The sequence below is a fragment of the Octopus sinensis genome, linkage group LG11, assembly GCF_006345805.1.
Source record: "Octopus sinensis linkage group LG11, ASM634580v1, whole genome shotgun sequence".
Lineage (NCBI taxonomy): Eukaryota > Metazoa > Mollusca > Cephalopoda > Octopoda > Octopodidae > Octopus > Octopus sinensis.
Window position 1 is genome coordinate 37,129,818 of NC_043007.1, and position 23,186 is coordinate 37,153,003.

At 38.3% G+C, this 23,186-nt stretch overlaps 2 protein-coding genes across 3 annotated transcripts in view; one reads left to right on the forward strand and one right to left on the reverse strand.

The window, feature by feature from the left end:
* Positions 1-10,321, forward strand: part of LOC115217032 — a 29,026-nt gene extending 18,705 nt beyond the window's left edge. For both annotated transcript variants that reach the window (XM_029786583.2, XM_029786584.2), the window contains exon 2: positions 4,706-10,321. In XM_029786583.2, the coding sequence (XP_029642443.1) occupies positions 5,336-10,015 (4,680 nt within the window). In that variant the 5' untranslated portion in view covers positions 4,706-5,335 and the 3' untranslated portion in view covers positions 10,016-10,321. The remainder of the gene's footprint in view (positions 1-4,705) is intronic.
* Positions 10,322-17,088: 6,767 nt separating this feature from the next.
* Positions 17,089-23,186, reverse strand: part of LOC115217040 (26S proteasome regulatory subunit 10B) — a 28,274-nt gene continuing 22,176 nt past the window's right edge. The window contains exons 11-12 of the mRNA XM_029786598.2: positions 22,851-22,922; positions 17,089-17,326 (exon numbers count right to left, since the gene is read on the reverse strand). Coding sequence (XP_029642458.1) covers positions 17,208-17,326; positions 22,851-22,922 — 191 coding nt within the window. The 3' untranslated portion in view covers positions 17,089-17,207. The remainder of the gene's footprint in view (positions 17,327-22,850; positions 22,923-23,186) is intronic.

The window sequence follows — 23,186 nt, forward strand, 5'->3', positions numbered from 1 at the left end:
TATACACATTCAGGTGAATACAATGTGATGGCTAATGAAATTTGATACAGTGAACTGGTGAAAGAATGTTTCATGGGGAATAAGGGCAGGTGGGGGAGATGTCTAGTTATTTATTTATTTTCCCCTTCTACTGTTTTTTTTCTCCCTTTTATTTTATTTTATTATATTTTTTTTAAGTGGTGACCTGTGTGCAAGGATGAAATGTCATACTGTTCCTCCTGTCACAACTTCAAACATATGAAATACTGAGGTAATAGCTGACTGCCTGCTAGATCACATGACTAACAATCATAAGAATTGAGATACTTCATCTTGCATTCAAGTCAGTATATAATATAAATAAAGCAAAAAATAAAGCCATACTAAACATGTAACCTTTCCCATGAAATTAGATATTACAACACATGCACACACACACAAATGAGTAATATATTATATAAATGAATATATATATATATATCGGAGTAAACACATAAATGTGAAACAAGGTGGAAAAAAGAGTACTCAAATACCAGTGGTAGAGTAATATGCTTTATTTAAAGTGAAACTCAGAGTAACAGATTTTGTTGAATTTTCTGCTGCTTTAAATAAAGTATATATATATATATATATATATATATATATATATATATATATATATATATATATGTGTGTGTGTGTGTGTGGTACACAGACCTGTAGGAAGTAAATAGACACCTTTAATTTTCAAAATCTTGTTTAATATGCAAAGCAAACAATTGAAATGTAATCAATAGGTAGGACTACATACTTTAGTATTTAGTTGACATTCCCTTTGCAGGTTTTAATTCATAAACTTTTTTTGGCATTGAACTGATGAGCTTTGTGATTGTCTCTTGTGGAATTTCTGCCCACTTTTCACGCAACAATCGAAACAATTCATCTTTAGATTTAGATTTCTGTCGAGTTTTTCATATAGTTCTATCTAGTATACTCCAAGATTTTCAGTTGGTTTCATGTCAGGAGATTGGCACATGGCTCAGTGGTTGGAGCATCAAGCTTACGATCATGAGGTTGTGAGTTTGATTCCAGGAGTGGGCTGCATGTTGTGTTCTTGAGCAAGACACTTTATTTCACATTACTCCAGTTCACTCAGCTGTAGAAATGAGTTGCGATATCACTGGTACCAAGCTCTATTGGCCGTTGCCTTTCCCTTGGATAACATTGGTGGTGTGGAGAGAGGAGGCTGGTATGCATGGGCGATTGCTGGTCTTCCATAAATAACCTTGCTCAGACTTGTGCCTGGGAGAGTAACTTTCTAGGTGCAATCCCATGGTTATTCATGACTGGAGGGGATCACTTTTTTTTTTTTAGTACCTGACTAGTACTTAATTTATTGACACTGAAAGGACGAAAGGCAAAGTCAACCTTCGTGGCATTTGATCTCAGAATGTGAAGATGATCAAAATGCTGCTTAGCCCTTTGTCCAGCATGCTAACAATTCCATCTGCTCACCACCTTACATACATATATGCATTCATACAAATGTATGTATATATATATATATAATACAGTGTACATTACATGAATAATATATACTCTATTGGCTAATTTTTCTATACGCTAGGCCACTGGTAGTAAAAATTTCTAAAATCTTTATTACCGTAATATTATTAATTATGTGTGTGTGTGTGTGTACACACACACATTCATATGTAAGAAATCCCATAGTTGTGAATAGGTTTAGAGGAATTTTAACTGATTTATATGACTGTTGGGAATTTCTAAGAAATAATCTGCCTTGTGCTACAGATCAAACATATGGCTGGGACAAAGCCATAACCAAATTGAAGGTAACATAATGGTTGATAGGATAGGTAAGGCTAAGAGACAGGGACAGGCTTGGGAAATCTGGAAGGATATTGGTATTAGGGAGAAGTATCAAATGGCTAGAAGAGCAGTTAAGTGACAGGTATACTTGGCTAAGGGTGAGGCAGAAAGTAAGATATTTGCACATGTCCTACATGAGTCACAGAAGCATGATGTGTTCTGGATTGCAAGGCAGTGTCTGAGAAAGAACTGAGACAGAATTCTTAGTATGCTGTACAAAGTGTTTAGCAGTATTTTGGTCCATCTTCAGGTTCTGAGTTTGGCAAGAAGTATATTCAGAATGATGAGGGCATACTCATCATACACATGGAAGACAAGAAAGTGGCGTGGAAGTGTTATTACGAGAGGCTTCTGAATGTGGAGAATGCATGGAGTATAGAAGTGCTGCCTCATACTGATGCTGGCCCAATTTAAGTTTATAGTAGCTTGGTAGATAAAGTGATTAAGAAAGTTGTGTATTTGTTAGGGATTGTTGCAGAGATACTCAAGATATCTGATGATGTAGGATGCATAGACAAATCCAGGTTATACAGGAAGCTGTCATACTCAGTAACTAGCATAGATGTGTCATCATAAAAGCCACAAGAACAATGACGTTGCTTCTGTGAGAGGATGAATCAAACTAGGTGATCAGGTTATGATGTTCCCAGAGAAAGTTGTAATACAATTAATCTGTGATAGAGTAGAGCTAGATGAGATGCAGTTTGGCTTCATGCTCAAAGGGGGTACCACAGATGCTATCTTCTTAGTGAGGCAACTGCAGGGGAAATACTTGGTTAAAAATAAACCACTATTCTTGGTTTTTGTTGATTTGGAGAGGGCCTTTGAAAGAGTACTTAGTGATCTGATAGCCATTAAGGAAACTAGATGTAGATGAATGACTTGTGAGAGTTGTACAAGCTATATACAATGATGCAGTGAGTAAAGTGAGAGTTATCAATGATTTCAGTTACAGAATTTAGCATCCTTCTCCTTCTTCCTGCTCTGCCTTCTCCTTTTCCCTATCTCCTTGTTCTTCCTTTCTCCTTCTCCTCCTTCTCTTCCTTTGCTGCCAACAACAACATCAATACTAGACACCAGTAGAACCTACATACAGCTGTTTGATGTGCTATAAATAGAAGCCAAGTCTCTTCAGAACCACACTTACTCACTTCACAAAATGGAACAGGAAACGTTGGATAATGTAGTGCACTATTCCTGTTTAAAATAACAAATGAGCCAAAAAGAAAGGGATGGTCATAGCTGAAATACGTTTGTTCATAGATCTGCTTGATTAGAGCTGGCCTGGGGTTATACAAAAACAACAATAAAAAATATTTACATGTATGTATGTGTATGTGTGTTTATGTACACATGTAAGTTACAATTTCTCCAGTTTTATTCCACTCTTCTTTTCTGTCTATGTCTAATCTATCTTTCTGAAAAAGATTGAATGCTCAAAATGTTAAAGACATTTCCTTTTTTTAATTTTTTTTTTGTCCCGTTTCCTGAGTGTCAAATTAACACTAATTCTGTTTTGTCTTTAAATTACTTCATCTCTCCTTTGTGTTGTATTTTTCATCACCTCTACACCATCTTACATATGATCCTTTCTATTATAGGCACAAAACCTGAAATTTGGGGAAAGGGGATAGTCGATTACATCGACCCCAGTACTCAACTGGTACGTAATTTATTAACCCCAAAAGGATGAAAGGTAAAGTCGACCTTGGCGGAATTTGAACTCAGAATGTAGCAACTGGCGAAATACTTCTAAGCATTTCGTCCAGAATTCTAACAATTCATTTCTACACTAGGCACAAGGCCTGAAATTTTGGGGGAGGGGGTCAGTTGATTAGATCAACCTCAGTACATGACTGGTACTTAATTTATCATCCCCAAAAGGATGAAAGGCAAAGTCAACCTCAGTTGGATTTGAACTCAGAACGTAAAGACAGATGAAATACCGCTAAGCATTTCACCCAGCATGCTAATGTTTCTTATTTCTTTATTACCCACAAGGGGCTAAACATAGAAGGGACAGACAAGGACAGACAAAGGGATTAAGTCGATTACATCAACCCCAGTGCGTAACTGGTACTTAATTTATCGACCCCGAAAGGATGAAAGGCAAAGTTGACCTCTGCGGAGTTTGAGCTCAGAACGTAACGGCAGACGAAATATGGCTACGCATTTCGTCTGGCATGCTAATGTTTCTGCCAGCTCGGTGCCTTCCACCATCTTGCATATAATAAAATGCAATGTGTCTCATTGGCCACGCTGGTGAAAGAAAAGTAGTACAACTAATGGAGTGGATGTGGGTGACAGTCAGAGACACTAAACGCAGGCCAACTGCATTCAAATGATTTACTCTGAAGATGCTGGTATTTTCATCAAAATGAAACTGCAAATTTTTATCGTAAATTGAATTTAGTTTATCAGTTTCACACACAGAAACAGAAATATATGTATTAAATTAAATCTTAAACAGTTGTCCCTGTTTCTCATCTACTCCATGTTTCGAAGGTGAGAAGATGAATCAGGGACAACTGAAGAAGGGGAATATTCTTTATGTTGTTTGTTTCGTTGTTTGAAAAAAATGTTCGTTTCTATCTTTTTGTTTTTATGTTTTCGTTTCTCATTGTGTTCAACGTTTTTTCGATGTCCTGTACCCTTATATGCATGTATATATACATATATATGTAGGTAAGTACATATGTATATGTATGTATATATGCATATATATATTTTTTACTGATATTATATATATATATATATATATATATACACACATATATACATATACACATATATACATATGTATATAGATTTATTTATTTATTTATTCTCTGATATCTGTCCTTTTTCTTTTTTTCAGTCAGATTCCTTCTTATATTCTGGAGACATTGGATCCTGGAATTCTGATTGCAAGATGTCTGTTACTAATGTGATAATTTAAATGATGCAAGTTACCGTTAACCATCGTCACCGTCAACATACACACAGTTTGAATATTCTTTTATTATATGCCAACTTCAGAGTACAAAAGAAGTAAATAATAATAATAATAATAATAATAATAATTAGCAATAACCAAGCCTCATTGGCTGCATGGAGGTATTAGAGATTTTTAAACAAGCTATCAATATAATAAATTTTCCAACCTGATCCATCATCAATATGATTATTAAAGAAATCTGCAGGGTAAAATGGAACTATTTTTCAACAAAATCATATATTGAAAACAAATAATTTCAAAAGTTAAAAGATTTTATTTAATAAAGAAAACAGAGAAAGGAAACTTATGATCTTAAGACATAACTTTACCAAGATGAGAATTCATTGTCCATTCCACTTTCAGATTATCCCTTTGGGTTCATGCAGGTCCGGCCAAAATGTTTGGTTCATACTCTGATTTTTCAGGTCTTGATGTAAGATCGATAGCTCCCATATACTTCAACATCAGCAAAAATAATAAAATTGAAGAAATCTCTTTGATCTTGTTACCATGGATATGAACCAAATTGATACAAGGTTGTTCTCTGAAATGGAAGAATCCTCATTCGAGTCCGTTTCTATTTATGATGATGCTCCGCAGTTGGTCACCTCTGACACAGACCTGGCAGTTCAGTCAGTATCCTCCGATGTATCATTAACAAACTTCTTTCAGGAAACGCCAGCATCAGCTGCAACTGAACTACCATCATCCATATTGTCATCATCATCGTCATCATCATCATCATCTTCATCTTCCTCGTCATTAACAACAGCAACACCTTCACTGTCATTGTCATCTTCCAACCAACAACCTCAGTCCCAAGCTTCACCTTCTATTACGATTGTTGATGAAGAGCCTCTTGATACTCTACAAATTACCTCGGGGACACCTTCTAAGAACACTAATGCCACTAGTGTTACGTTTTCAAAGCCAGTTCAAAGCAATGAAAATCCTTCTGCGTCTCAGCAAAACCTAACCAATGTTTCCAGTCTTCCGGATCAACAACAGGTTTACCATTCCACCGAGGCAACGAATGTTATTGCCGATGTAGCACCTTTACCCTCAGCTGTAAATGGAGGGAGCAGTCAACCAGAGAAATCAGAGAAAAACTCCGAACCATCCCCTGGTGGAGTTTCTCTGTCAAAGATAGATAAGCCATTCAAATGTGAGTACTGTAAGAAGATGTTTTCTCAGGCCTGTCACCTTACTCAACACATTCGAACTCATACAGGTGAGAGGCCTTTTAAATGTGACTACTGCCAGAAGGCTTTCACTTTGCGTGGTGACCTCAACCGGCATATTCGCATTCACACAGGAGAGAGACCATTTCATTGTCCACAGTGTCCGAAAGCATTCACGCTCCGTGGTGACCTGACTAGGCATGTCAAGATACACTTAGGCACAGATAAGCTGTTCAAGTGTAACAAATGTGAGAAGCGCTTTACCAGTCTTCGCACTCTCTCGATGCATTGCCGGAATGTTCATTTCGAAGAGAAGCGCTATCGATGCAAATACTGTTCTGATTCGTTTCCTGCTCTGAGTCATTTAATAAAACACATGAGACTCCACTCGCTGAGTCACGGAGATGTTTCTGCAAACAAGGTGTATTCCACAGGTGAGGTAGGGTTGAACAAGCCACTGAAGATTAGAAGAAGCAATGTAGTTCGCAACTTGGTGAGCAACCAAGCTTTATCTCAGGAACAGAACAAGAAAGTTCTGCAAAACTCTTCAGCGTGGTTTAACAACCAGTCAAGAGATTTAACCAATAGGCAGGGAAGCAAGTATAACTTGGACAAGTCTCTTGTGCCCACCACTTATTTTTCAACACCTCAATGTCGAAACGTCTTAGATAAAGAACTTAAAAGCATTTCAAAAAACCAGCACTTAAGCAATAAAAGTAGCAAACGCTCATTTGTAGAACAACAAGGTGCTGCAGCTAAAATGCTCAAGCGGTCCGAAGTTGAAGAAGTGGTCATTCTTGATGATGATCCAATAGAAGATGGCTTATCAGTCAATCAATCCAAAGATGGGGGTAAAGACAGATCAAAGGTATCAGGTGGAAACAGTAAGGTGCATTTGCCAATTAAAACAAGTCGCAGTCAGGAACATGGAATAAAGAGCGATTCCAAGAGATTACTGATTCACAGTCGAAACTTCTTGAAGTCAAACTATTCCTCAGCTCCAAAAAAAGACCACGTCCGAAAACAGTTCCAGTTCTTTGTAAATAACAGTAGGAATTCCATTGTTGGAAGAAGTCGGCTAGGTGTTCTTGATAAGGATGTACGGACATCCAGTGAAGGCCGAGTGACATCAAAAAGCATTGCAATACAAACTGAAAGAGATATAGATGAGAAAAAAATGGAATTTATCCGGAACAATATTGAAAGTGCTGATCTGAAACATGTTGCCGTGCATTGCCGCACAAAGACTGGTCAGTGGCTATTTTACTGTGAGAAGTGTAACGAGCTATCCATGAATATTGACTTCAACACATTTTCATTACTGAACTTAGCTCACCCGCCAGATCCATTAGGTAACTTAGATCATTCTCGTAACCCCGTTTCTACTGCTCCCAAAACAAATGAATTGGGGAGAGAGAGGTCTGATATCTCGAACTATGATACTTTAGATCTGAACAGTGGGAAAAGTAATAGCAGGAGATTATCATTAGAAAAGGAACAAACTCGAATCAATAACAAGCCAAATGTTTTGAGCAACCGAAGAAAGAACAACATGCCATCAAAGACATTCTCTTGTGACCAATGTCCACTGCAGTTCGTTGGATCTGCTGAACTGGTCAACCACTTGAAAACTCACACAAGCCAGAACAAGCCAGATATTTATTCATCAAGCAGCAATTTGACTGAAGCGATTAAGAAAAACAGAGAACTAATCCAGATTCTCAATGGTTATTGCGATCAGTCAGAATTTGATGACCAATTCATTAACAGAAGTTTGACCTTTGACCTTACAAACTATCAGAAGTTTTCATCTGAACTAAATGATTCTCAGTTCAGTTCCAGCTTTCCAGAAAACCTTTCCCATAGTGACCAGTTTGTTAATCTTGATAGCTATTGTGGCAATAACGAAGACATGGTACTTCTTGAAGAGATTTCCACAACTAACACCAACACCACCAACAACAACAACAGCAACAACAATAACAACAGTATTGAAATGAACTCAATCACAGATGCTGGTAGTCAAGACAGGCTTGGAGTAAATTCTAGCAACAAAACCTCAAACACCATCAGTAACTTTGATGTAAAATTGTCCCTAGTAAATGACTGTTCAGAACTTTCTCAGGGTAACTTCAAAAATGACAGTGGCACTTTCCTAACTGTAGACAAATCTCAAGATCTTTCTCGAAATGATATCCTGGCATCAAGAAAAGACCAGTGTGATAAAGACATCAATTTCATGACACACAATGTAAATTTTGATGGCCAAGCAGGAGCAACTTATTTAGAAGAGAATGCTTACACAAGCAATCAGCCAGTGAACCAACGAACCACAACGTCATCAACATCATTAGCAGCAGCAGCACAAAATGAAATCATTAATGACATTACTGTAGATCTGAATAAATTTCCAGTGACAAGTGAGTCCAGTACTGACCTGCAGCAAAACTTCTTTTGTATTGACCAATCTGAAAGTGACCAAGATTCACCTCTTGTCATAACATCTGTATCTTCAGGAAACCTTCCTAATGCAGAAGACTCAGCCAGCTCTGGACATTCTCTGTACACCTGTGAGTTTTGTAAGGTTAATTATTTAACTGTTGACAATTTCGTTAACCATATGTCAGTGCATGAAGATAAAAGATTGTTTAAGTGTATGATATGCCATATCTACTTCTCCACTGTTGATTCATTCACAACCCACTTCAGAAGACACACACCCAGACCAAATTTGAAATCAAACTCTTCTGTTAAAATTGATAATTTGGAGAAAAGTTTCCAGAAGCAATCAGAAACAAACTTGGAGACTGCAGGCCAACAAAATTCCCAGAACAAAACCTCCAAACAGTTCAGTAGAGATGGCTTATTTCAGTGCAAAATCTGTAGTAAGCAATTTGATAATCACAGCAGTTTGGAGTCCCATCTGAAGAACCATACAGAACAAAGATCCCTTCCAAGTTCTGATTTGATGACAACTTCTAGTTTGAGAAGTAGTAAAGATTTGAGCCCAGATATCCAAAGATCAGAAGCCTCCTCAGAAAAGGCCCAGTTTCAATGTGATCAGTGCTTGTCTACGTTTCAGCATAAAAATGATTTTATTTCTCATTTGAAAACCCACATTGAGAATTTGGAGTTAGCATATAACCAAACTGAGGAGGCAAACAGTTTTCAAAATGTGGACACTTTGTATTTCATTGAGAAATGTAAAGAAGAATACACAGAACCTACTCAAACAGATCCTTTAAACGGTAAAGAGCTCAAACCTACAACAAGTCAAGAGAGTTCTTTGAGTACCACATCTACTTTAGCTAACAGCGTTTCTGCTACAAACAGCCCTTATTTGTGCAATGTTTGTAATCAGTCATTTGTTGAGCGTCTGCATCTTGTTAAGCATTTAATCACACACATTGGAAATAAACAGGTACTGAACAGCAGTTTAAGAAACCTAGACAGTTCACCAGCGTCTATTGAAAATGTAACTCAGGTACAGAACGACAAATTGTATAGTTGTAAACACTGCAACAAAGTGTTTACTCATATGCACCAACTACTGAAACATATGGCTGTGCACAGAAAAACCAAGTCTTTTGTCTGTCGCTTTTGCCAAAAGGAAATAACTCTCTACAAAGACTTCATCAACCATCTGAAAATTCACACAGGACCTTTGCAATGTCCTGTCTGTCGAAAGACATTTTTACATTCGAGCCTTCTCAAATCACACGTTCTAACTCACAACATTGAGAAAGCATTTGCTTGTCAGTACTGTGATAAATCTTTTGCCCAATCATGTCACTTAACACAGCACATACGCACACACACAGGAGAAAAACCATTTGCCTGTTCATATTGCCATAAAGCCTTCTCGCTACGTGGCGACTTGAATCGGCACATTCGTACACACACTGGCGAGAAACCATACAAATGCAATCTGTGCGAGAAAGCTTTTGCATTAAAGGGAGACTTAACCCGACATAAAAACACTCACAAAGCTGAAATCATATTAACATGATAAACACTTAATTTTGCTACACCATACCATATATGGCAGGAATTTAAAAAATTTTATGAAACAAAAAAAATTTTCCAATCTATTTATTTTTCTTCAAAAATTTTTTTTTTTTTTCCTTTTCACCAGTTCTTTGTTGCTTGCCAATTTAGAGCAAGAAATTAGTTTTTGTAGATTTCTTGACGGGTATATAACATGACTCTTGTGTTTAGGAATTGAAACAGTGCTCACTTACTTCTTGGGGATTAACTCTGTTCAAACCAAATACAAAGAGGTAAATTGCAAATATATATATATTTAAACCTTTCACTTGTTCTTTTTCTTCATTTGTGTGTATATTTTTCTGGGTTTTTTTTTTTTATTTTACTTTGTTCATATTTTTTTTAACCAAACTACAATTATTGTGTCACCAAAACTACAATCTTGGTCTGAGAGTGGAAATGGGAGTGAAATAATCTATTTCTGACATCTGGTTTGTTGATGTAAGGAAACAGAGTTTCTGGAATTTCTCATTGAAAAATATGCAACTGACACACCATATACAATGCACTCAAGCCTACAAGTAAGCTGTTGCATTATTGTTCAACCTACTAGAAGTAGCATCTAAATCACCTCCAAATCATAACCTATCATCTAAGAAATGGATGCATTGGATAATGTGATCCTGGACTCCCTGCACATAGGAAAAAAGCAGGATGGTTATGGCTAGAATGGTTTAAGCTTTTCATTACTGTATTCATTTTGAGATGCTCAGTGTTTCTTTCAATTACTTTAAATATAACAAAGAATTTAGTAAAATAACTTAGTTATCATTAAGCCAGTGTTAGGAACATAAATTGTGATTAAAGCCTGGTGGAAGATTTTAATTCAAAACTTGTGGAAACAAGACATTATAATTCCTTTATATATAACTGGTTTCTGGCCTCCATGCTGAGGGCACGTAACAAACACCATCTGAGCGTGGCCGTTCGCCAGCCTCGTCTGGCACCTGTGTCGGTGGCACATAAGAAAACACCATCCGAGCGTGGCCGTCTGCCAGCCTCATCTGGCACCTGTGTCGGTGGCACATAAAAAACACCATCCGAGCGTGGCCGTCTGCCAGCCTCGTCTGGCACCTGTGTCGGTGGCACATAAAATCACCCACTACACTCTCAGAGTGGTTGGCGTTAGGAAGGGTATCCAGCTGTAGAAACACTGCCAGATCTGACTGGCCTGGTGCAGCCTTCGGGCTTGCCAGACCCCAGTTGAACCGTCCAACCCATGCTAGCATGGAAAGCGGACGTTAAACGATGATGATGATAACTATAGGACACTGTAGTCTTTAAAATTTTTGAACATTAGTTTATGACGTGTTACATGTTGCCATTTGATATAACACATGATGCGCAATACTGCAGCTGTTGCAGTTTTTGCACATAGGGTGTCTGTTGTTCAAAGAACATATTAATTTTTTTTTCCAAGATGGTTTCTGTTTTGTTATGTTAAATAGCAGGGATCTATCTTCTGGAAAAATTGATTGTTTTTATTGTTTTCTAATGATCTATCTCTGATATCTATTTGTTTTTAAAAGCTGCATTCTTGTGCATCATTATGGCAGTATAATGAGAAATATTTGCTAATGTGATAGTTTTATTTTGCAATAGGTATAGACACAAGTATTGGGACTCTGATCAACACATTTTAACATGTCTCTCCACTTATTGCCACCATTTGGCTTCTCTTTTATCCATCCAACCATCTTTTATCCACCCATTATTCATATAATATGTAATGAAATTATTGTATACAGTGCTCAGGTGCACCACAACTTATCAAAAAGTGCGTATAAAGCATATGCAGTAATGTACAAATGTCTGGAAAGCGAACAGTGTATGAGTCAGATACATGCTTGCGTGTGTATGGAGGGGAGAAAATCAGGTGTAGTGTTGGCGAATCTCAGGAAGCATGGAAGTTTTGAAGGATGCAGTGCTCCGACAACTAACAATTGATGTCGGCAGTCTGTTCCATGCTTAAAAAACTCTTAGCGTGAAAAAATGTTTCCGAAAGTCATGGGAGCTGTGCTGTTTTCTGACTTTGTAAACATGTCCACAGGTGTTAGACAGGTGGACTTTGAAGAGGTGCTCAGAGTTATTGTTTGTAAGATGGTTAATAATTTTATGGGTGTCTGCCAAGTCAGCTGCCAGATGTCGGAGTTTCAATGTATCCATGCCCAGGGAGGTAAGGCGTTCAGTATATGGCAAATGCCTGATGGTGGGTATTCTCTTGGTTGCACATCGCTGAATGGTTTCCAGACGATTAATATCCTGGGCAAGATAAGGGTTCCAGACTGGTGATGCAAATTCCAGGTGAGGTCGTACCATAGCTGTATAAAGCCGCAGATAGATAGCCGGAGAGCGGCTCGCTAGATAGAGTCCTCAAGCATCTTCCCCATAGAGTTCCATCAGAAGCAACCATCATTAGAGTTTCCTGCTGGATTCCCGAGTGTGGCCAGCTGAGATTGTGGATATTATCCATCCCTCTTGTCTTTAGTCTACTCTTTAGCTCAACTTGAAGAATTCATCTTGTGATTCTTTCCTGTGACATTTTAATCACATGTCTGTACTGCTGGACCCATGACCTTTTAATGTGGTGATGCAGTGACTCAACCTGGAGAAACTCTCTGATCTCCAAGTTATGCACCCTGGCATGGGTTGGATGGCTTGACAGGAACTGGCAAGGGCAGGTTCCATAGTCTATTTTGGCTTGGTTTCTATGGCTGGATGCCTTTTGTAAACAAACCACTTTACAGTGTAAGGGGTGCTTTTTATGTCACACCAAAGATCCTTCAGAGGAACTCTATTTCTGCTACTTGTATTCACAATTTTACCCAACATTCATGACTATAGGTGAAGACAGATATGAAAACTGAACAGTTTCCCTCTTCTGTAGACTCTTACTTGCATTTTTTTAATACTTTTTCACTCAACCATTATTCTTTTTGTGCTTCACATTCCTATACTATTACTCTCATCTCTCTTATACACTTTACAAATACTTCTGGTGCCTAACTTTTCTCTCAGTACACTTGTGCCCCATCGTTTGTGCTGGCTGACATTATATACCCATCAGAGTTTGCTCACCTCATTTCTTTCAAGCTTTCCAATATCCTCCACATTCATCACCCCTTTCATGTTAAGCCTCATACAATCCGCCTTTCATTTGGAGAGTGAGCACTTTCCTGTCTACAAAGATCATAATTGTCTGAATTTTTCCTTCCTTTCTTTAGTCATCTCTTCTGAGCAATTCAAGTTTCATTTTTCAGGAGCTCTTCCTGATAATTACTCTTGTGTATCTGTTTCAAATGAAATCTCTCTTCTATCAGCCTAAGATCCTATATCATCTTTTGTGTACTCCTTTTATAGTGGAGGCGCAATGGCCCGGTGGTTAGGGCAGCGGACTCGCGGTCGTAGGACCGTAGCTTCAATTCCCACACGGGGCGTTGTGAGTGTTTATTGAGCGAAAACACCTAAAGCTCCACGAGGCTCTGGCAGGGATGGTGGTGGTCCCTGCTGTACTCTTTCACCACAACTTTCTCTCAATCTTACTTCCTGTTTCAGTTGTACCTGTATTTCAAAGGGCCAGCCTTGTCACTCTCTCTGTCACGCTGAATATCCCCGAGAACTACGTTAAGGGTACACGTGTCCGTGGAGTGCTCAGCTACTTACACGTTAATTTCACGAGCAGGCTGTTCCGTTGATCGGATCAACCGGAACCCTCATCGTCGTAACCGACAGAGTGCTTCCACTCCACTCCTTTTATGCATATTGAGCAGTGCTACTTCCCTGTTGGTTGTTTTGTTTTATTTTTCTGCTAACACTTCTCTCTTTACTACTCTTAATTTTGCTTCTACCTTTGGAACTTTTCCCCTCATTTTTTAACTGATTCAGCTATGAGTATACATGAGTTCTCACCAACAACCAGTTTTGAACTCTTCTCTTATGGCTTTGGAGAAGTATATAAAAATGAGTAGATTGAGAACTGAGTCCTAATAGACACGTTCTTGCACACTGGTGGCAAGCTGGTAGAAACGTTAGCACACCGGGTGAAATGCTTAGTGGTATTTCGTCTGCTGTTACGTTCTGAGTTCAAATTCCGCCAAGGTCAACTTTGCCTTTCATCCTTTCAGGGTCAATAAATTAAGTACCAGTTACGCACTGGGGTCGATGTAATCGACTTAATCCGTTTGTCCTTGTTTGTCCCCTCTATGTTTAGGCCCTTGTGAGCAATAAAGAAATAAGACACATTCTTGCACACTAAATCCCATTCTGAGCCTCATTACTCGCTTCCACTTTGCTAATAACAGCTCTGACCCATACTTGCACAACTTCCACAAACCATTCCTCTTTCAACAGTATTCTTAGTAACTACCGGGCTATGCAGTACCATACAACTGCTCTGCCAAAGGCCTTCTCTAAGGCAAGAAATGCTAGTTATAATATTTTTCTTGGCTAATTACTTGTACTTGGTTGAGAACTTCTCTTGCACTCACTAATAAGAAAGCATCAGATACAAACCCAAACTACATATCATCTAAGCTAGTTATCTTTCTGATTAGCTTTACTATAAACTCTCTCTGCTTTCATGAGTGTCCGCCAGTTTAATGCCCTCTGTTGTTACTTCTTTCAAAGGCATCTCCTTTGTCCTTCGAAGCAGTTCACTATGAGGTTGCTTGCAACTGTCATCAGAGAACATTTTGCACTACCTAAGTACATGAGTAACCAGCATGTCTTACTTCACAGCATAGTTTCACCATTTCTGCAACAGTCCCTGGTAATTGAGCAGCTGCTTTCATGTCTGTAATGGCCTTTTCTACCATGAAGTAAAAAAAACTACCTCACTTGGCAACAGGTGAAGGTTGGTGTCAGGAAGGGCATCCGGCTGTAGAAAGCTTGCCACACACTCAATGCTGCGCATATGTACATACATTCTTTTCGTAGGTGCAGGCATGGTTGTGTGGTTAGGGAGCTTGCTTCCTAGCTACATGGTTTCGGGTTCAGTCCCACTACGTGGCACTTTGGGCAAGTGTCTTCTGCTATAGCCTCGGGCCGACCGAAGCTTTGTGATTGAATTTGGTAGGCAGAAGTCACTGCCGTGTGCGTAGGTGCTTGTGCCTCTCTGAGAGAGGGAGGGAGCAGTAAATCTGAAAAGTTTGTCCCTTTGTTAGATCCAGTTGAGGTAAGCCACTTTTTTCCCCCACAAATTCTCCTCAATCAACAACAGTTCATTGTACCATTTTTATACCTCTTTCTTCAGTGTTGCTGAGAACAAATGTGCTGTTATTATTCTCTTTTACTTGTTTCAGTCATTTGACTGCAGCCATGCTGGAGCACCGCCCTTAGTCGAGCAAATCGACCCCGGGACTTATTCTTTGTAAGCCCAGTACTTATTCTATCGGTCTGTTTTGCCGAACCGCTAGATGACGGGGACGTAAACACACCAGCATTGGTTGTCATGCAATGCTAGGGGGACAAACACACACACATATATACGACAGGCTTGTTTCAGTTTCCGTCTACCAAATCCACTCACAAGGCATTGGTCGGCCCGGGGCTATAGCAGAAGACACTTGCCCAAGATGCCACGCAGTGGGACTGAACCCGGAACCATGTGGTTGGTTAGCAAGCTACTTACCACACAGCCACTCCTGCGCTTGTGTAGTATTGTTTGTCTCCTGTCACTGGAATTTATAAAACTCTTATCCTGAGGTCACTAATTATCAAGTCTATGTTAAGTGGTATGTTTTCTACTGAAGAAAGACTTAGCAATTTTCATTATCTGTCTGTCCTGTTGAGAACAAAACTTACTTGGCTGTCATGTTCACCAGAAGACTAGTTGGCTGCCTGAAACTTGAGTTATAAATGGTTAAATCATTTGCATTACAGAACCCCAAGAGGTTTTCTTCTTCAAGTACCCATAACCAATATGTTTCACAATACCCCAGTATGAATCTCTACCCCAACCCACCCTATGAACTTTAGTAGGACCTCAATTTTATGCGTCTCTGTCAATAACATTAATGTAGTTGTACAGTCTTTGATAAGGGTGCAGTTGTTTCCAAAATATTTCATCTGATAAGGCCTGTTGTTCTGCATCATAGCAGTGGCCAGCAAAACCAACCATGCTTTGAGCAACAACAGTAGAGATGGACAGAATATGTCCATGAATGTTCTCATTGGTCTTGTGCTCACACCCACCATGAGATGTTCTGAACCTTTATGAGAATCCTGGTCTACACGCCATCAAGATAATTTGTGCAGCCACATCTTATGGAAGTTATGCAGAGGTTGGATTTCGGTAAAATAAATACCAGTAATATATTATTGAATATTGTGATATAGTGGCTAAAATGCTTTATATTGAATTCATAGAAAATCTGCTTCAATAAACACTGTCCATCCTATGCAAGCATGGAAGAGTGGATGTTAAAACAGTTATGATGAAGATAATGGATGAGATGCTTCGTGGCACTGTTTTAGTTCTTTGTGTTCTGACAGCAATGACACTGTTGTTGTGCTGTGCCAGTCCAAGTTGGTGGCCTTTTCCTTGGGTAAACATTTGTGGTGTGGAGAGAGGAGACTTGCCTACATAGGTAACTGTTAGTCTTTCTCAAAATGTCTTGTCCAAGCCTACACATACAGAAGCAATGGAATAGAATAATCAACCATATCAAATGGAAATTATAGTTGTGATACCTGTGCCGGCGGCACGTAAAAAGCTCCATCCGAACATGGCCGATGCCAGCGCCGCCTTGAGTGGCTCCTGTGCCGGTGGCACGTAAAAAGCACCTACTACACTCACGGAGTGGTTGGCGTTAGGAAGGGCATCCAGCTGTAGAAACACTGCCAGACCAGGCTGGAGCAGCCTCCTGGCTTCCCAGACCCTGGTCGAACCATCCAACCCGTGCTAGCACGGAAAACGGACATTAAATGATGATGAACCTTGACTAATAGAGGCTCCATGTAACACTACATTTTACCAAATTGAGCAGTTGAACCACGCTACTCCTGCCAAAATTGAATAATTCTAACAAAAAATGGAAAAGAAATATATTTATTTTAAAGAAAGGAAAAGAACATAAAATGCACAACTACTATATTCTCAAGAGATGTAAAAACTTTGAGTTGTAGACAATTGTTGTTAGAATACGGCCTGAAATTTAAATTGGTTTGTAGTCCAACTTGGATTCTAGAATCTTGTTGTCAGCCACTTTTCGTACAGCTTTCATAAAGTCTTCTTCAATAACATATTCTCGTTCGGCCCTTATGGTACACATACCTGCACGATAACATCAAGTCAGATATTAGCTTAGGTAACACAGACACATATATTTATGAGAAGAAATAACGTGCTAGCTGCACGAAAAATAAATAAATAATAGCTATGTTAGTGAGATGTTCACATATTTAAAATACAGGATTAAAAAGTTAATTAGGAATAATTATGTGGTGAAACCGATAAGTTAGTGTTAACGTATTTAATACAAGGAGGCTTAAATAGTTAACAAGAAATAATCATGTGGTGACTGTGTTAATGTATTTAATTGAGTAATCATTAGAAAGTTAACTCAAAATTATTGTGTTGAAAAGAAAAAAAAAAACTAGTCTTTCAAGTGACTTTTATTCTCACTACATGAATATGTTAACACTAATTTCGCAATTGCATTTGTGAATTTTACTTCCTTTATTTTGTTATTACCTAAATGTTTTCGTTAATTCTATGTAAGAATGTGAAAAATGCCACAGAGCAAAGGTTAGGTTTAAGCAAGCAAAGATAATGTGGTTTCAATTTCCCATCGAAGCCACTTCACATTACACTATTCTATTTCACTCCACTTCTGCAGCAACAAAAAAAAATAGCTTAGAGAACTGGAATTTAAAAAAAAAAAAAATTTTCATCACACTACATGATTCCTCTAATTCTATATACTTTATGCTTAAATCTTTTAGCATTTTATCCAGCCGAAATCTTCTGCATTTTTTATGTTAAAACTGACGAGACCCAACTTCTCACACCTACCCTACGATGTCATTCTAAAAATATACAAGCACACCATTGAATCTTGAAGCTACAAGACAATGCATGATTAATTCAAAACACAGTGAATAAATAAAGTGTAGATCGGATAAAGAAATTTAAATGCTAAAGAGTGAATTAAGAAACTATTATTATACATTAAGACTTTAACTAGTTTGAAATCATCCTGGTTTTCTGTACATCTGGAGATTTTAAGCCCCCTCCTACTTCTCCAAGTTATTTTACTGTTATTAAGCTTTAGTGACAGCCACATGCTCTCTAACTTGGTAGCACATTACAGATGTCTGACATTAGTCATCGAGTGAAGTTGATGTACCATCATCGTTATGTCTGAGAAATAAGGTTTTGTTCATTAATTAGTCTATAAACAGGTGATGGGGAACACCAAGAACAGAAAGAAGATTGAAGAATATTAGAGTGTGAGGAAGATTTTTCTCTGAAATCATTTAATAAGATGAGGCTTCTTTAACAATGAAATGTTTCTTCTGAACCTAAGACAAAATGTGCATACATTTTTGGTGTGGCAGATAGCAAAAAGGAATATGCATAACAGTGGGAAGATGAGTGTACAGCATTATTTCAAGGAATAGTGGTGGTATACAAAGTTAGTCATATTCAGACACAAGAAAAAAAACAAAGAGAGAGAGAGGGCTGGATTTATCCATCTTAGTAACAAGTAAAAGCAAGGCCCTTCAGATTTATAGTTAAGTGGTTTACCTCTTGCATTACGTGTATGTTGACATTTATTAAAAATCATCTCACCCATACTAGCATGGGAAAATTTATAGAAAACTGAGAAGAAGCTAAGGAGAGAGTCACAAGAAATTTCAGTCCATGTCATAAATTATTTATTGAAACCACAAAACTGTGAGCAGCAATGGTGGGAACTATATAGCCACCCCACCCCCAGTATTATCCTGATACCTGCTCTAATGACTCTGGAGGCAGAAAGAAAAGAGAAAAAGGTAAATTCAAATAGTAAAAAGAAAGAAACAATGAAAACAGAACATCCGGTTAAAAAGTATAAAAGTTACAAATTATAACTGATTTTTTTTTTTTAAAACTCATGTGCTGAAAAGAACAGGTTACAATATATTTTCTTTGATATATTTCAGCCAGGTGGCTGCTATATGCTGAAGCACCATACACATGTGTGCGTGCGCATGCGCACAGACATGGTTGTGAGATGATGAAGTTTGTTTCTCAACCACATGGTTTCAAGTTCAGTCCCGCTGTATGGCACCTTGAGCAAGTATCTTCTATAACCCCAGGTCAATGAAAGACTTGCAAGCAGATTTGGAGGATAGAAACTAACAAGCCCAGTGTGTCCCAAAAGGTATACACACTTTAACAAATCTTTTAACTTATATTTGTTTCAGTCTTTAGACTGAGGCCATGCTGGTGCACATCCTAGAAGAATTTCTTTTAGTCAAATGAATCAACCTCAGTGTGTTTTATTTTAAAGTCTGGTACTTATTCCCTCAGTCTCTTTTGCACAGGGGTGTAAACACACCAACACCTGTTGTCAAGCAGTGGTGGGAGACAAACACACACACAACTCAATTATCATTCCTTTTTAGATTTAACCCTTTAGAAATAATGAAGGGAGCTAGACTGGTCTTTGAACAACAGAAATTTTATCCTAAAGTACTATTGGAAGTTTAAAATGCGAAGATAGTTTAGGAGGGAATTTCAAAGAGATCCACCCACATGACTTACCACCAGCTGAATTAGAGAAAAGTTAGAAGCAGATGGAACTGTTCAGAATATCTATAAGAAATGTCCAAATGACCACAGACATCAATGAGCCATGGATAGCAAGAAAGAGCAACAGAAACATACAAGAATTCAAGAAAAGCTGTGTGGTAAATGATTCATGAGATAGGAATTTCAAAGTCAAGTGTCAATTGCATTTGGAAGAGCTGTCATGCAAGATGTGTAGATGATGCACATTTTCCAACAAAGATTGTTTGGGATGATGACGTTAAATTTAAATCAAATAGCTCAACTGCACCTGCTGGAGATCAGAGCATTTGCATGTTATGGAGAATGTCATGTTAATTTACCCGGTGTTACAGGTGATGCTTATTATGGAAAGGATTAACTGGACTGGTCTTTCTTGACGCTACTGTGAATGGTACCATTTATTTGAACTTGTTGCAATATTCTGTCATGCCAAGCATCCAAGAACATTTTGAAGATGTGGAAATTTATTTTGCAGCAAGGTGTTATTGTATGGGGCTGAGACATGGTGAACAACAGTTAAGTCAAATAAGCAAATGCAATAATTCATCATCAGATGCTTGCGTAGTATACTTAAAATTAGATGGCCCGAACACATAAGCAATATGGAGCTTTGACAAAGAACAAATGAAGTTTCGATTAGGGAGCAAATATTTAAGAAAAAGTGGAAGTGGATTGGTAGCACAATTAGAAAAGATACACCAAATGTAAAGAAAAGTACTTTACAGTGGAATCCAGATGGATATAGAAAGAAAGGTAAGCCTAAGAACTCATGACGTAGATCAACACAGAAGGAACTAGAGAAAGGGGGACATTCATGGCAGAATATAAGTACAGAAGCCAAAAATTATGGAATTCAACTATAAGTGGCCTATACTCCGCGTTGGAGGGTTAAAGGCATAAAGAAGAAGAAGGGGCACCCCAGGAATGTAAAGGCCTACTTTGATGAGATTTTGCCAAACTGGTAAATTGGATGAAGAGGTTCAATAGCATGCCTCTGCATTCACTGAACCATACACATTTGTTTTTCATGGGGATACTTAAGATAAATTTTATGGTACAAAACCAGCAACAGTCAATGAAATGAGGACAGCCATTGAACAACAATGCACACAAATACCAAATGAAATGTTTCTTGATGTTTGTGATTTCACTGGTTCACATTATCAGCAATGCTTGAACTAGAATAGTCATCAGATTGAATTTGAAGATAGGCATCATAAAAAAATATATTGTTTGTAAATTCTTTTAAATTTTGAAAATGAAATGTATTTTAATAAACACTCATCAGCATCATCATCGTTTAACATTCACTTTCCATGCTAGCATGGGTTGGACGATTTGACTGAGGACTGGCGAACCAGATGGCTGCACCAGGCTCCAATTTTGATCTGGCAGTGTTTCTACAGCTGGATGCCCTTCCTAACGCCAACCACTCCTAGAGTGTAGTGGGTGTTTTTACGTGCCACCAGCACGAGGGCCAGTCGGGTGGTACTGGCAATGGCCACACCTAAATGGTGGGTTTTTTTTACGTGCCACCTGCACAAGTGCCAGTAAGGTAATGCTGGTAATGATCACGTTCGAATGGTGCTTTTTATATGCCACTGGCATGGATGCCAGCTAGCTGCTCTGGCAACGATCACGCTTGGCTGGTGCTCTTAGTGCTTCACTAGCACGGATGCCAGTTTATTATAATCGCATGGGTATACATTTTGGAGAAGACACTCTGTATGTATATGTGTGTGAGTGCGTACATAGATATGTTCTGAATGTGTGTATGTTTGTCTCCATGTCTTGACATTGTGTGATAGTTGTAAATGAGTGTCACTGTCATACAAGCAGTGTCGTTCATTTCCAATATTAAGTGATATTCCTCTACTCATTAGCTCCTTGCTACATATTTTACATCACAAGATTTATATTAATATCTAAATAGGTGGCACATCAGCAGAGTTGCTAGAATGCTGAGTTAGATAGTTTACGTCTGACTGTGTTGTGGGTTCAAATCTCATCATGGTCAACTTCGTCTTTCTTTCAGCGTCAGTAAGAATATATCAATCCAGGATTGTAGATAAGTGGAACTGTAAGAATGCTTGAAAAGATGCCTGGCAGTGTTTGTTCTGGCTCTTTGGATCCCAAGTTCAAATCTCACCATGGCCAATACAAGTGACAGACTTAACTGTCACCCAGTTTAAAACCACCATTTGGTACCTTAGATACCTTTAGCAGAGTCCCGTCACTTGCAAGCATCCAGAGCCAGGCCACTGGTTAGAGGATACCTTCTGTTCATCCGGCCTCCCTCTTACTAGTCACAGTGAGTCATGGTTACTACCTTTCCCCTGACTTAAAAACAAGAAAGAAAAAAGCAACCTCTCCTGGGGTTAAAAACGGTAGTAATGTTGATTCCTATGGAACAGCCATATTGACATGGTAATAAACATTACTTTTCAGTATAGTTACTACTTTCATCTCTTTGCTACATACATTTTTTCTCTCCTTGTTTTTTCTGTGTCCCTTTCTGTAGAAGAGCATAGGCTTGAAACGTAAAAGACTTTCTATTCCTGAGCATTATACTAATACATCTGTTTGTTTTGTACACCACCTGTCTTCGTCTTTTGTTTTTTTCGTAAACTCTCCCTTCTAACTAGCTACTTTGCTTGTTGCAAGATCAGTGACTGTCCACTTAGTTGTCTATATATTGCAAGCTGGAGAGAATTACTGCTATCTCTAGCAGATGGGTGCTCACCACAGATGATAGGCAGAAATAGTCTGGTGATGTTGTCTGCTAGAAGATAGACAGGGTTCGCTCCCCTGCTTGCAATATATATCAGGTGCAGATTGCATCAATAACCAGCTGGAGGAAGCTCTTCCTAGGGTTAAAAACAGTAGTAACATTGATTCCTATAGGACAGCCGTATTAATGTAGTGATAAACATTGCTTCACAATATAGTTACTGCTTCAATCTCTTACAGAAATTTTCTAACTAGCTACTTTGCTTGTTGAAAAAAAATCTTTACATACCTGCTTCCGTGCAGACATTCCTTAAATCTGCTCCATTAAAATCATCAGACAGTTTTACAATAGCTTCCCAATCTGTAAAAGACATTGAATAAAAAATTATTGTTGCTGATGTTTTCTCAAAGTCATGAGTACAAGTATGGCTGTGTGATTAACTATAAGTCTTCTACTGTAGACTCAGCTTGACCAATACCTTGTGAATGGATAACCCTTCTATGAATACATTATATGTAGGAGGGGAGAGAGAGAGAGAGAGAGAGAGACAATTCAAGGGTTTGACAAATAAATACCAATAAAATATGAAACTGAAATGTGTACTGGAGTAAATATAATCAACTA